The 13,170-nt window shown below is 40.9% G+C and overlaps 1 protein-coding gene across 1 annotated transcript in view; it reads left to right on the top strand.

The window, feature by feature from the left end:
* The window catches only part of FAT1 (FAT atypical cadherin 1), a gene marked incomplete at its 5' end in the record, with an annotated part of 97,528 nt that overhangs the window by 47,383 nt on the left and 36,975 nt on the right, over positions 1-13,170 (top strand). The window contains 6 exons of the mRNA XM_081083140.1: positions 4,638-4,699; positions 6,791-7,120; positions 7,453-7,663; positions 9,850-9,989; positions 12,148-12,423; positions 12,540-12,750. Of these exons, the coding sequence (XP_080939266.1) occupies positions 4,638-4,699; positions 6,791-7,120; positions 7,453-7,663; positions 9,850-9,989; positions 12,148-12,423; positions 12,540-12,750 (1,230 nt within the window). The remainder of the gene's footprint in view (positions 1-4,637; positions 4,700-6,790; positions 7,121-7,452; positions 7,664-9,849; positions 9,990-12,147; positions 12,424-12,539; positions 12,751-13,170) is intronic.

Genomic DNA, 13,170 nt, shown 5'->3' with positions numbered 1-13,170 from the left:
CCTCGGCAGGCTGTGGTCAGAGGCTGTCTTAGAACAGCCCCTAAATAAAGGCATCACGGTGCTGTGGAGCATCTCTGAGCTCATGACCTACAGCTCCAAGGGGATGGATGTGGAGTGATAACCGTAGGAAACACTGAGCGCTCGCGTTTGGCCTATAAAGCCACCTGTATTTTTAGAATGGGGTTCTGGGTAGCGATGCCCAGCCTCCCTGCCTGCCTTGCAGGTCTGCTCTGCCTTTATTTTCAGTGTGGGTGCTGGTCTTGCCGGTAGGGGATGCAGTCGTGGCTCAGGTCCTTGATGGCAGGACCACCCCATATTCATTTGTTGTAGCCACCAGAGAGCCAAACATGGTACTGGATGTGTGGTTGCTGCTTCGTACTTACTTTCCAGTCGACTCGCACAGATGTTAAAAGTCAGTACCTGTTGGAAGAGACAGCTTCAAAGTCTGCACAGGAAAACAGTGTCCCTGATTTAGTTTCTGCCCTTGTCCCTCCTGCCTGTGGTGCCCTCTGCCCACCTTCTGTGCTGACCTCAGGACTTCGGCTGTGATCTTTGTAAATGGCAGTGAACAGCCTTGTTCTGAGAACATTTTACTTTATTAAAGCTGGTTGGGGCAGGTATGGACAGAATGACAGTCGTCTGCTACATGGAAGCTGTAGTTACTATCTCCTGCTTCCCCGTGCTTTGCTTACTTTAATCATTTATTTTAAAAATTAGAATGATTACCAGTTGTATTGCCTCCTTTGTTTCTATACATTTGATTACTCCCTGTAGTTTTTTGATAACTAATTCAAAGCATGTTATGTTTTACTAGTGTACCATGAAAATTAACAGTATAGAATAATACCCTGTAAAGTCATAAAACATTTCAAATGAAGACTTCAATACAATGTAGAAAACAGTATGCAATGGTGGTCGCTTGGCCGGTCGGCTTGCGGTTGGCTGGTCGTGGATGGCCTCACTTGCATAGTAGGTGGTTGGTTGGTTATCCACAGGAGCAATGGGGTTGGCTAGACTGCATGTCTCATCACCCAAGTTCAAACTTACTTGGAATACAGAGCCCTTAGCAAGAGCCCTTGCTTTCTCTCTGCTGTTTTCAGTATGCACCCTACACTCTAGGCCAGCTGTGGGCAAACTACGGCCCGCGGGCTGGATCCGGCCCGTTTGAAATGAATAAAACTATTGAAAAAAAAAGACCGTACCCTTTTATGTAATGATGTTTACTTTGAATTTATATTAGTTCACACAAACACTCCATCCATGCTTTTGTTCCAGCCCTCCGGTCCAGTTTAAGAACCCATTGTGGCCCTCGAGTCAGAAAGTTTGCCCACCCCTGCTCTAGGCCCTCTTACTGTTTGTTGAATGTAGTCTTTTGCCTTCTCCCCTTCATCCTTGTGTCTTAAACACTCTGAAAACAAGACTGTCTTAGTCATCTGCATTCTTACTGGGTAGCACAAAGAAGCGGAATGGATGCAGAGAGGGAGTTTCACCTATGGGGACTAGCTCCGATTATCTGTACCTACTCATCCTCTAATACTCACCAGTATGTGCATTCTAGTCCATGAAATCTATTTGATCTCTTAAACTGAGCAGTTTGTCGATGGTTTCTGGTACGGGCTTGTAAGAAATGTCAGAGAATAAAAATTTCTAGTGAAGCATGACAGTTAACCTACCATTCTCTCTTTTCTTAAATGAACTCTTTCTCCAAATGTCTAAAGTAGCATAGAAAGGCTATGAATCACTTTTAGTGATATTCATAAAATATAGGACAGTTTGGTTTCTTAGTTTTACATACACGTAGGGGGGTAAACTTGAACTGATAATTGGTGAGAAGATGATGCAATCTGTTCTCTCAGCCCACCCATATTTATAATAGCATTGGTCTACAATTTTCAACTGGTGTGCCGCAAAAAAAATTTTAAAACGTGCAGCTCCTGACTGTTTAGTCAGGGTCCTGAACCCTTCTCCCTTAGATTGTCCAATTAAAAAACAACAACAGCCAAAAAAGCAATAGCTGTCCTGTGTGAGTCAATCAGAATTATAGCTGTTTCTTTTGTCATATCAGCAAAAAATATAATGTACCTTTTTGGTGTGTCACTGAGGTTTAGTAATTAGTTTATGTGTGCCATGAGATGAAAGAGGTTGAAAATCGCTGCTCTACAGAATGGGATGTTTTTCTAGGTCAAGGAAAGAAAGTTTTGTATTTTCATTTCTATTTTTAATTTAATAGTGCTTCGCAGAAAAGAAAGATAAAACACAAAGTTACAAAAGCCAGCACTTGCGTATGCATTTTCCTGCTTTCACCCCTCCTGTTTTCTTTCTAACTTGCATTGTTGGACCCGCTAAGTGAATACTGATTAACTATGGCTATCCCCCCCCCCCCCCAACCCCCCCTTTAACTTTTATATAAGTCACAGTTCAGAGTTTATGGAGCGTTGAAATACCATAATGCAATAAACTATGCAGTGTGTGGTGGAATGGGGAGGGGGAAAAAACAAAACAAAACAAACCCCTTCTCATCTGGGCCTCAGGAAGGCTAAACTCTAAGCCTGGCTCTGACGATGACTTACCATTGACCTTGAAACACTTTAACTTCTCCTTGGCTCAGACACCTGAGCATCGGGTTTCTCTGCAGTTTGGAAATATTGTGCTGTGTCTATTAAGCACATGTCTCCCTGGGATTTAGTAACAAACATTACAGATGAGCGCAGATGTTTAAAATGAAAGAAACGGATGCCCTTTTTAGACTATGTAATACCTCCACGGTTAATAACATGTGCGAGGTATATAGAAAAGGTACACACTGGGTTCATTTTTGAAGTGAGTGTTTATCACAGTGGTGAGGGCGGGGCAGGGGTAGCAGGGTGGATTAGCAGGGTCCCAGAGGTGAAAATAGGTGTGGAAGGCAGAGTGAATTCTACCGCTGAACCCAGGTGGTCAAAGCAAGCTGTTGCCCTTGTGAAGTGCCCATTGGCGATGACTCTTGGATGGACACTTTGGGACAGTTGGATGGGACTCGTCCCGGTGACTTCCTGTCATTTTTGAACTACTTAAAACCACAATCAGAAGGGGTGGTAAACTTTTGATGGGGGGGAAAAAAAGAACTTAACTTGAAAAGGTTTTGAAGGAATGGACATTAAACTTGTGCCAAAGCAACATTTTCACACCATGAAGCTTTGTGAAGCATTTTCCTCGAACGAGGGAAAACCTCAGAGTATAACTACAAAACAGTCTTTTGTTGTTCTTATTCAAAAGAGAGCATTGCTTCATTGAAGTATGGGGAAGACAATGTGGATTTAGATTCTTAGTGACTAATTAAGAAAAAGAAATACTTCAAATTACATGAAAACACAAGCCCCTCTCATTTACAAACGTAGAGAAACATTTTGAATAGCCTTTAATTGGTAGTTTTGTGAAAATAGGATATTAGAGAAGATCCAAAAGAGGGATAAAGCCTGCTCTTAAATATGAATTATTTGAAGTATTTCCGTGCAGAAGAACCACAGAAAGCTGGGCAGGGGAAGGTTGGCCCTAGCCGTTGTCTGGCCACATGAGGCTGTACCTGACCTTCAGAGCGAATGTTGGAGCCGCTCAGCACCCACCTGTCCATCATCAACACAGGCTGGGGAGGGTGTTTCAGTGGCTGGGGCAGTTTTGTGTGTACATTTTGTGAAGTACAAGAATAAATTCAATCAATTTTAATGGTCTTCTTGGTTCCATATGTTCACAGTTTACCAGATAGTTGTCATAGTTCAGGAGAGAGATATAAATTCAATATTGTAGTTTGGTAGAAAAATCAAAGAAATACGGGAGGGGGGGTCTTAATTTTCTTCTTTTGTTGGAAATGAAATGATTGTTATTTGAGCAGCATTACCTGGAAAATCACATTTCTTTTATAATCTTCATTTTTGAGAGTAGATGATGCAAAGGTAATGAAACATAGTCATATACATTATATTTTCCAATGGCCCTTTTCTTTTATATGTATTGATTTCAGAGAGGCAGGGAGAGGGAGAGAGAAACATTAATGATGAAAGAGAATCATTGATCAGCTGCCTCCTGCACACTTCCTACTGGGGATCAAGCCCGCAACCCGAGCATATGCCCTTGACTGGAATCGAACCCGGGATCCTTCAGTTCGCAGGCCAATGCTCTATCCACTGAGCCAAACCAGTTCCAATGGCCGTTTTCACTAGTTACAACAATTGCTTCTGTCAATTCTCTGTTTTTAAATCCTCACCTGAGGATATGTGTTTTTTTAATATTGATTTTGGGAGAGGGAGAGACATACAGAGAGAGAAGACGGGTCCTGCAGCAGTTGAAGGAGATATGGATGAGGTTGAAATCCTGCATAATTGCATCTCGTGTTCTAAATACCTTCTTTGACAATACAGATTGAAACTATTAAACCAAAAAATGTAACTGGTTTGAGTTTTTCACTTTCTCAATACTTCTGTAATATACCTATTGAGTTTAAGAATTATTAAATGAAAATAACATAATTAACTGTTCTTTATTAATCATTCTTTTCCCTTGAGAATAAGTTAAGAGGTTTGCTCAGACTTACATACAGAGTGTGATTATGTGAGATTACGGTTTCTTTTTGTGAGGACTAATGAACTGTTATCCTTTTATAGGCCTCATCACAACTACATCGAGGAAACTAGATCGAGAGCAGCAAGATGAGCACATATTAGAAGTAAGCATTTCTTTATTTTCAGTTATTTTGAAAATATACTCGTAAATATCATGGGACAGAACATTCTTGTTCTCATTTACTAGTATTCATAGCTGTTAACATTTTGTTATATTAGCTTACTGTCATTAATAAAAAGGAATATAAAACATTGTGCATATATTTTATGCCTCCTTTATGTCCCTTTGTCTCCCTGGGATGCAAGACCACTGTCCTAAGTCCCATTCTAATGTTTGTACTTACTCAGGCACACACACAGTAAGCAAAACCGAAAACAGTGATTTGAATTTCAGTTTCATTTACATAAGTGGTTTTTTGTATGTCTTCCACATCTTTTTCTTCAGTGTTATGCTTTTGAGATGTACTTTTGTAAATAGATTAATTCAACCTTTTAAACTGTAGTTAGCTTGTTTCCAGGTTTTTGTTCGTTTGTTTTCCATTTTAAACTGAATTATGTAAAGTTTATGCCTTTTTTGCCCTGGCCGGTGTGACTCAGTTGTTAGAGCATCGTCTCCTGGACCAAAGGGTCCTGGGTTTCATTCCCTGTCAGGGCACATGCCTGGGTTTGTGGGTTCGATCTCCAGTAGGAGGTGTTTGGGAGGCAACCGATCGATGATGTTTCTCTCTCATTGATGTTCCTATCTTTCTATCCCTCTCCCTTCCTTTTCCTCTAAAAGTCAGTAAAAGTATAGAACAACAACAGCAACAAAACTGTGTTACTGGCTATTTGTTATTGAATCCAGGCTTAGGAACAATTTGGTGATGAATTCTATAAAGCATCGTTCTTGATTGTAGTCCTCTTTAATTTTTCTTTTTTTCCCAAATATCAACTGGTCACAGGGAAATGGTGTGAGACATTAAAATTGCAATAGCAATTTTTTTTTTTGTTTTATTTTGAGAGTTTGGGAAGGTAGAGCATGTACTTGACAAGTACTGTCAGGATCCATTCACAGTTTGTAAGTAACAGGATTTACACCTATCAGCTTCAAACAGAAAATAGTTCCCTGGGAAGCTTCAATCCACTTTAGTTTTTAGTATTTCAGTAATTAATTTGGGAGGATGCGTGAGGGGAGAATAACTGTTACTAAGGTCATTACTTTTAATCTACACACTGAAGTAAAAATGGACATTTGATTAAAGGGTGAAATTGTTTCTTTTGCATCTAGAAGCACATGCCAGTGCATCACCAAGAATCCTGATTTTTATTCCACACTGATGACATGAATAATTTACTTAGAATCAAAGCGACTTTACATTTCTTTTACTGAAATTTTTATTTCATAAATTGGTATTAAATTTAAATGTTTGTGGTTCACCCTACTAAGGAAAACTTCTGTGCAAGAGCCAAACAAAATAAAACGATGATTACTAGTATTAAAAGGCGTGCTGCTTAGCACATATTTTAAATTGATGACTTAGCTTATTTTATTGATGAAGCTTAAAAATGACAGTTTTTTTAATGGACTGTGTGGAGATTTTATTTTTAAGTATATGCAGTATCTATATAGTTTAAGAGGACTCTTTAGATACTTAAAGCAAAATCTTCATGTATCCCTTCCTTGGCTTAAAAATAATAAGTTTGATAGCTTAGCATTTTGGTGACATTCACAGTACGGTAACAGTTCTGTGAGGGCCCTGGCCTGGTAGCTCAGTTGGTTAGAGCATTGTCCTGTTAACGCCAAGTTTGCAGGTTCGATCCCCAGTCAGGGCACATACAGGAATCAACCAGTGAATGCATAAAGTAGTGGAACAACAAATTGATGAGTCTTTCTCTTTCTCTCTCCCTCTCTTGCTCTTTACAACCAATTTTTAAAAAATGGCAGTGTGAGGAAGGGAGATGCCTGGTCAGGAGAGGTTAGGGCTCACAGCCAGTTCTTTCTTAGCCCTTGCCTTCCCTGAGTTTCTGTCTGAAAATGGGAGAGGTTGTCCTGCCTCCTCACAGGGCTGTTGCTGGAACGAGGGGAGGTGGTTTGTGGTCAGAGCTGTGTGCACTGGAGAGGTTTCCACAGATGCTGATTCTCATTGGGAAGAAAGCAACCACTTTTATTTAGTGTCTTTTAAAAACATTGTTGATCTCTCACCTTTAAAAAATAGGTTACCGTGACAGACAATGGTAGTCCCCCCAAATCAACTGTTGCAAGAGTGATTGTGAAAATCCTTGATGAAAATGACAACAAACCTCAGTTCCTGCAAAAGTTCTACAAGATCAGACTCCCAGAGCGAGAAAAGCCGGACCGAGACCGGAACGCCAAGCGCGATCCCATCTACCGGGTGATCGCTGCCGACAAAGATGAAGGTCCCAACGCAGAAATCTCCTACAGCATCGAAGAGGGCAATGAGCACGGAAAATTTTTTATTGAGCCCAAAACCGGACTGGTGTCATCCAAGAAGTTTTCTGGAGCTGGAGAATACGATATTCTTTCAGTGAGTGAAGATCGAGTCTTTGAATGTCTTACAAACATTTATTATTAATCTAGTCTTTGGTCTCGTTCTCTTATAACTTTATTCCGTAAATGGCCTCAGTATGACAGTGGGAAGTATGGGTTTGTTTTCCTCTTTGCAGTTGTCACTCCAGTTATTATTTGTTGAGTGTGGCCTGAAGAGGATGCTTTCTGATCAAGCATTAAACACGTGGAATATTCAAAGACAGATATTAAATGGTTGAAATTGGCTCAAGTCTAAGACCAGCCCAATCCATGCTTCAGTGATGGGATGCTCCTAATAATTTGCCGTTTTGATCCCCTCTGCTCATATAGATCAAGGCAGTGGACAACGGTCGCCCCCAGAAGTGGTCAACCACTCGCCTCCATATTGAATGGATCTCCAAACCCAAACCGTCCCCGGAGCCAATTTCCTTTGAAGAATCGTTTTTCACCTTTACTGTCATGGAAAGCGACCCCGTTGCTCACATGATCGGAGTGATAGCTGTTGAGCCGCCTGGCACCCCTCTTTGGTTTGACATCATTGGTAAGCGTTCCTCATAGTTGTCATGGTTATACTGTGGAGAACCTGTTTATGCTCTGCTGATTTTTGTGCATGTCTCAGAAATGTAAAATTGGGAATAAGACCAATTTGTTTTAAATTGCGGTATCTTGATTGCAAAGTTTGCCTCTGTACCCAACATATATTAAACTTGTTTAAAATAGGTGCTCTATGTGTACCATCTCAATATGAAAATTAAGGTTTTTAAAAGTACATCAAGGATTTATAGGGAAATCTAAGCATTTTGGTCCAAAAGTATAGTTTCTGATCCCAAAATATAGCTTTTTAATTTTTCCCTCTTGAAACATAGCATATGGCAGATTACCATTTTCAGTGGATATGATTTAAATGTTTAAAATAACTATGTGTGGTTGTCACACATCGGTATTTTATAGAGAATAAGCTTAAAATTTTTAATTTTATAACTTAAAAACGATAGTGGCAACCGTGACTTTTAAAGTTTTATTTACCTCATTTTCAGTAGGAAGCAAGATTCACTAGATTAAATTACATGCCTAAACCAGTTTTTTTTTTGTCATTTAATTCAGCGTAGTTATAGAATCTAATAACCTATTCCAACATACTTTTCAAAAGTTCACATTAGACTTTGACACGTTTTTATGGTTTCTTCACACTATTTTAATGATAAGGATATTTAAGATCAGAAGCACGCATTACTATTGGGACTTCATGTCCCTTTTCCCTCGTCCACCTCTCAGCCACGATAGCCCCAGATGCTGTGTCAGCAAGTCGAGCTGGTCGGCCATCGGCTGAGCGACACAGGTGCACTGTGTACGGTTTTCCCCCTTGAACTTGCACACTAGACAGTTAGGCTCTGTTCATCATGTTGGTCAATGTATGAAATTGTGGATGTCATCAACACCTATGAAACCATTACAGGTTAGTTTTAAAGACAAGAAATGAGATTGTGTCCATAGTCCACTGCAATCAGAACAGTTCGTTTGCTGTCTGTTAATTCCTATCCCGTTTCCAGATGAGCAGGCTGCTCCTGGGCAGCCTCTAACATCACCGTGTAACCCCGCCTGCCTTTGGAACCGGTCTGATTGACGGCTCTGCCTTGTTCTCTGCTTTCTTCCATGCTTGCTTGCTTCTTTTTGGCTGTGCCAGGAGACACACTGGCTAGAGAAGTGTTTTACATCTTTCAGATGACTTGTGACCTGAACTGTACAGCAGAAGGTATCTGCTGAGATCACATAATTTGTCTCAGATTATGAGATCTGCAATAAAAAGCATCATTTTTTTTTTTTTTTAGAACTTTTATTTCCAGGGCCTCCCTTTCATTGCGTTTTCTTTTCATAGTGTGCACGCGGTCATCCATTTTAATTGCAAACATACCAACTTCTCATCCATCCCTAGATCCTTCGTTTTAACTGAAGACTTTGCTTTGTGTGTGTGTGTGTGCGCGCGCGCGCACGTGTGTGTGCTATTTTGCTTTTTGGTAAGATTTAGTAATAGAACTTCACTGTGATGTTAAGACATTTTCATTCCATTTCATTGATATAAGTATCTCAAGTTCAATGGATTTGAAAAGTTTGTCAAGAATATATAATTGGCATTGTATTTGGATAATGTAAGTAGCACAGAAACGTTTGCTTCATTCTCTTTGACAACAATGGAAAAAATTTCACATACTTCATATGAGTCATGGCTAATTCTTGATAACTATCGCTATTTTTTTCCAAGTCAACATTTTTTTTTAATAGGTATTTTATTAGGGCAATATGCCCAAAGTGTTACAGTTGTTATTTTTTATAATTAAACTTTTAAATGGCCAACGTTGGTTACCAAATATCTTATATAGCTACTGCCACATAAATTAAAGATATATTTAGAACCCCCGAAAAATCAAATTGGCAGTCATTCATGGGCAATATTAGCAATGTTTTCCTCTTTTCAGAGTTGCTTTCTTGCTTCCTTTCGCTTAGTTGTTGCCTTGACAGTTAGGTCTCCACTCTGCGTCTCTAAAAGGGATGCCTTTGTCCTTGCCCTTCCTTGTTCTCAAAATGAAAGCGCTGGGAATCACCTTGGCCAATATTGATTATATACCAGAAATTTTGTTTTACTGGCATTAAGAATTAAAAAGCCACAAAATAGTCAGCAGGTTTTCATCCTGTTACCTGTTCTTACTTGTTTGTCCTAATTGAATCCAGGTGGCAACTATGAGAGTCACTTTGATGTGGACAAGGGCACGGGCACCATCATTGTTGCCAAACCTCTTGATGCGGAACAGAAATCAGACTACAACCTCACAGTCGAGGCGACAGATGGAACCAGCACGATACTGACTCAGGTTAGCGGAGGATGAGGGGGTGCTTGTCAGAGGAGAGTATGAGCAGTTCATTCTGCCCCCCCCCCCCCCCACACACACACACACCGAGGTTCTCCGATCAGAAGTTACCATGTTGCTGTAGTTAACACGCGTGCACACCCAGGACTTTTATTTGCAGAAATAAAATTAACTGCAAATCCCGAGAAATTTTTGAAAGAAGACTTAAGAAACCCACACATTGTTATATTATCAAGATATTTTCATATTTTACTCCTTTTCAACTGTATTAGTATAAAATACTATCTCTGATGCCCTGGCCGGTTGTTCAATGGTTAGAGCATCGGCCCAAAGGGTCTCCGGTTTGATTCCAGGTCAAGGGCTCATACGTCCATTGCAGACTTGATCCCCAGCTCCGGCCAGGGTGCGAACGGGAGGCCACCAGTCGATGTGTGTCTCTCTCACATCGCTGTTTCTCTCTCTCCCCCCTCTAACCCTCCTCTCTAAAAAAACAAAACAAAAACAGTGGAAACAATATCCTCAGGTGAGGATTACAAAAAAATGTGTCCCTGGTGAGGGATGAGCTGTCCAAGTCGTTTTCATTGAAGCTGGTTAAAGCCTTGGCTCCCTTGGTGAGGGCTGTGTAAAATAACTGGTAACATCGTTCTGAAAATCCCGTTAGCATCTCACTCCTACCCGAATAAATACGCACTCATCTACCAACCCAAGGCCTAGGCAAGCAAAGCTTTACTTCCTCCTGAAGAGCTTCTCTGAAAGGCTTACTTGGTCGCGTATGAAACCTCATTAGACTTTGTAGGTACAGGGCATGGCCCAGGAGGTTGAAAGCTTCTTGCGGGCGGGATCGCCACATTTATTTTACACGCTCAGCGCTGGCCTGTAAGTGCCCAGCCAATGTCGCGGCTGAATGGCCTGATCGAAAATGGCTGGTTTTCCTTCAGCGGTTCCTGCTCACTTGTGATTAATGGATCTGGGAGCAGGATAACACGATGTCTGCCCAACACTCCATGAGAGGAATGATCTTTAAATCTATAGTGGGAGTAAATGCATAATGATTTAATCTGTAGAAATTGCCGTTAGAGCCATCCCTTCTGCATCACCGTTGACATTGAAGAGTGAGGCCTCCGTAGTTTTAAATATTTACGTAACTGTCACATAAAACCTTTCTGCACTTGGTGATTGCATTTAGTATTCATATAAAGTCTGATCCATCATGGACTTGGCGTTCTCTGAGAGCTGGTACCGGCTTCTCTCACAGGCCCTGGTTCACACGCCTGGGGCGGTGTGTTGGTAGCTTCACCTGTGCGTTCCTCGGGCCCAGGCCTCCCGTGCCATCGGGACTAGCACACCCCTTTCTCCAGACGCACCAACGAAGCCTAGATTTCTTGCGCATACTGTAAATCCGTGTTATAATCAGTGGTGATTTCCACTGTGCCTCATCCACATATGCCTTTGCAATCTGAAAATGAATCCTGCTGGCATGTAAAAGGATTTTACTGGGGACTGAGTTTCTTAACATCAGCCTTTTTCCTCTAAGGTTTTTATTCGATGCCGATATGTTTAAGAGAGTTTATCTTTTCGTTGTACTTCAGTTGCTTTTAGGAAGTAGATGTATTTACTATTGATACATAGGTTTTACGATCACAAAAAGATAAGAATTTGCAAGCACATTTCTTACTTTTCCATAAATAGAAAAATAATCTGTCGATAAGAAGTTGGAGTCTCAAAGATTAGAACAAGAAATTTGGATCCTGTGACAGTCTAGTATTATCCTCACTCAGCAAAATGATAGGTACAGATTCAACTCTGATCCAGGAAACTAGTCTTCTGTAAACCTGGGAAAGTAACTTCTCTGTAATCGTTATCTGAGGAATCTAGAAATAACTCTGCTGCATTTCGTAAGGAAATGTGTGAAAGGTGTTACATTTTCTCTCCAACGTTAGCCTCAAGAATTTAGAGAGGTCTTCGTTATCATACTCAGGCATAGAAATAGTATACCAATGAAAAATTGAACGATATTTTGATTTTTGTTACTTTTCTCATGTTTGCGTTTCATTTTTGCTAAAAAGAAATCAATTTTTAAAAATGTGCATCTGAGTCACTGGTTATGTACTAACATGTCAGACTTAGGAATATTACTGTGTGACTCGCTCTGTCATTATAGGTATTCATCAAAGTCATAGACACAAATGACCATCGCCCGCAGTTCTCTACATCCAAGTATGAAGTCGTTATTCCTGAGGACACCGCGCCAGAAACAGAGATTTTGCAGATCAGTGCTGTGGATAAGGATGAGAAAAACAAACTCATCTACACCCTGCAGAGTAGCGTCGATCCGCTGAGTCTCAAGAAGTTTCGCCTGGATCCTGCAACTGGCTCTCTCTACACTTCGGAGACACTGGATCACGAAGCCATTCACCGGCACGTCCTCACCGTCATGGTACGGCTCTCTGCCCATTCTCCGGCCACCCTGCAGTCCTGAAGGGTTTCATGCATTTGAGAGGGATTTTAAGTCAGGAAAATTCCAACGGGATTGATAATGCTGATTTTTTTCAGGTACGAGATCAAGATGTCCCTGTGAAGCGCAACTTTGCAAGGATCGTGGTGAATGTCAGTGACACGAATGACCACGCGCCCTGGTTCACGAGTTCCTCCTACGAAGGGCGGGTGTATGAATCTGCAGCGGTGGGCTCGGTGGTGCTGCAGGTCACGGCGCTGGACAAGGACAAGGGGAGGAATGCCGAAGTGGTGTACTCCATCGAGTCAGGTACTTGGGGAGCACTCCAGAGGTTCATAACTTAGCACTTGTTAAACGTCTGTTTCTTCTTTTCTAAAATTGGTTCCGGAGGTTAAAACATTTCTGTGTATCACTGCGAAAATTACTTACATGGAGCTTACATGTTAGGAGAAAGAGAAAACAATTTAAGTTCTAGCTCTTTAGGAAGCTAGGATAGAGTCCTAACAAGTTTGGGTCAAGTGCTTGGAGACTCACGATATTAGCATAATTCAAAGCTGAGAGGTCCTACCACAAAGAAAACTTGATTTGGCCAATTTAGTATTTCTAAACTTGTATTTTTTTAAAATATATTTTTATTGATTTTAGAGAGGAAGGGAGAGGGAGAGATAGAAACATCAGTGATGAGAGACAATCATATTGATTGGCTGCCTCCTGCACACCCCCAAGTGG

Source organism: Myotis nattereri (genome assembly GCF_964212035.1).
Source record: "Myotis nattereri genome assembly, chromosome: 2".
Taxonomy (NCBI): Eukaryota; Metazoa; Chordata; class Mammalia; order Chiroptera; family Vespertilionidae; genus Myotis; species Myotis nattereri.
This window is presented reverse-complemented; position numbering and strand designations above follow the sequence as displayed.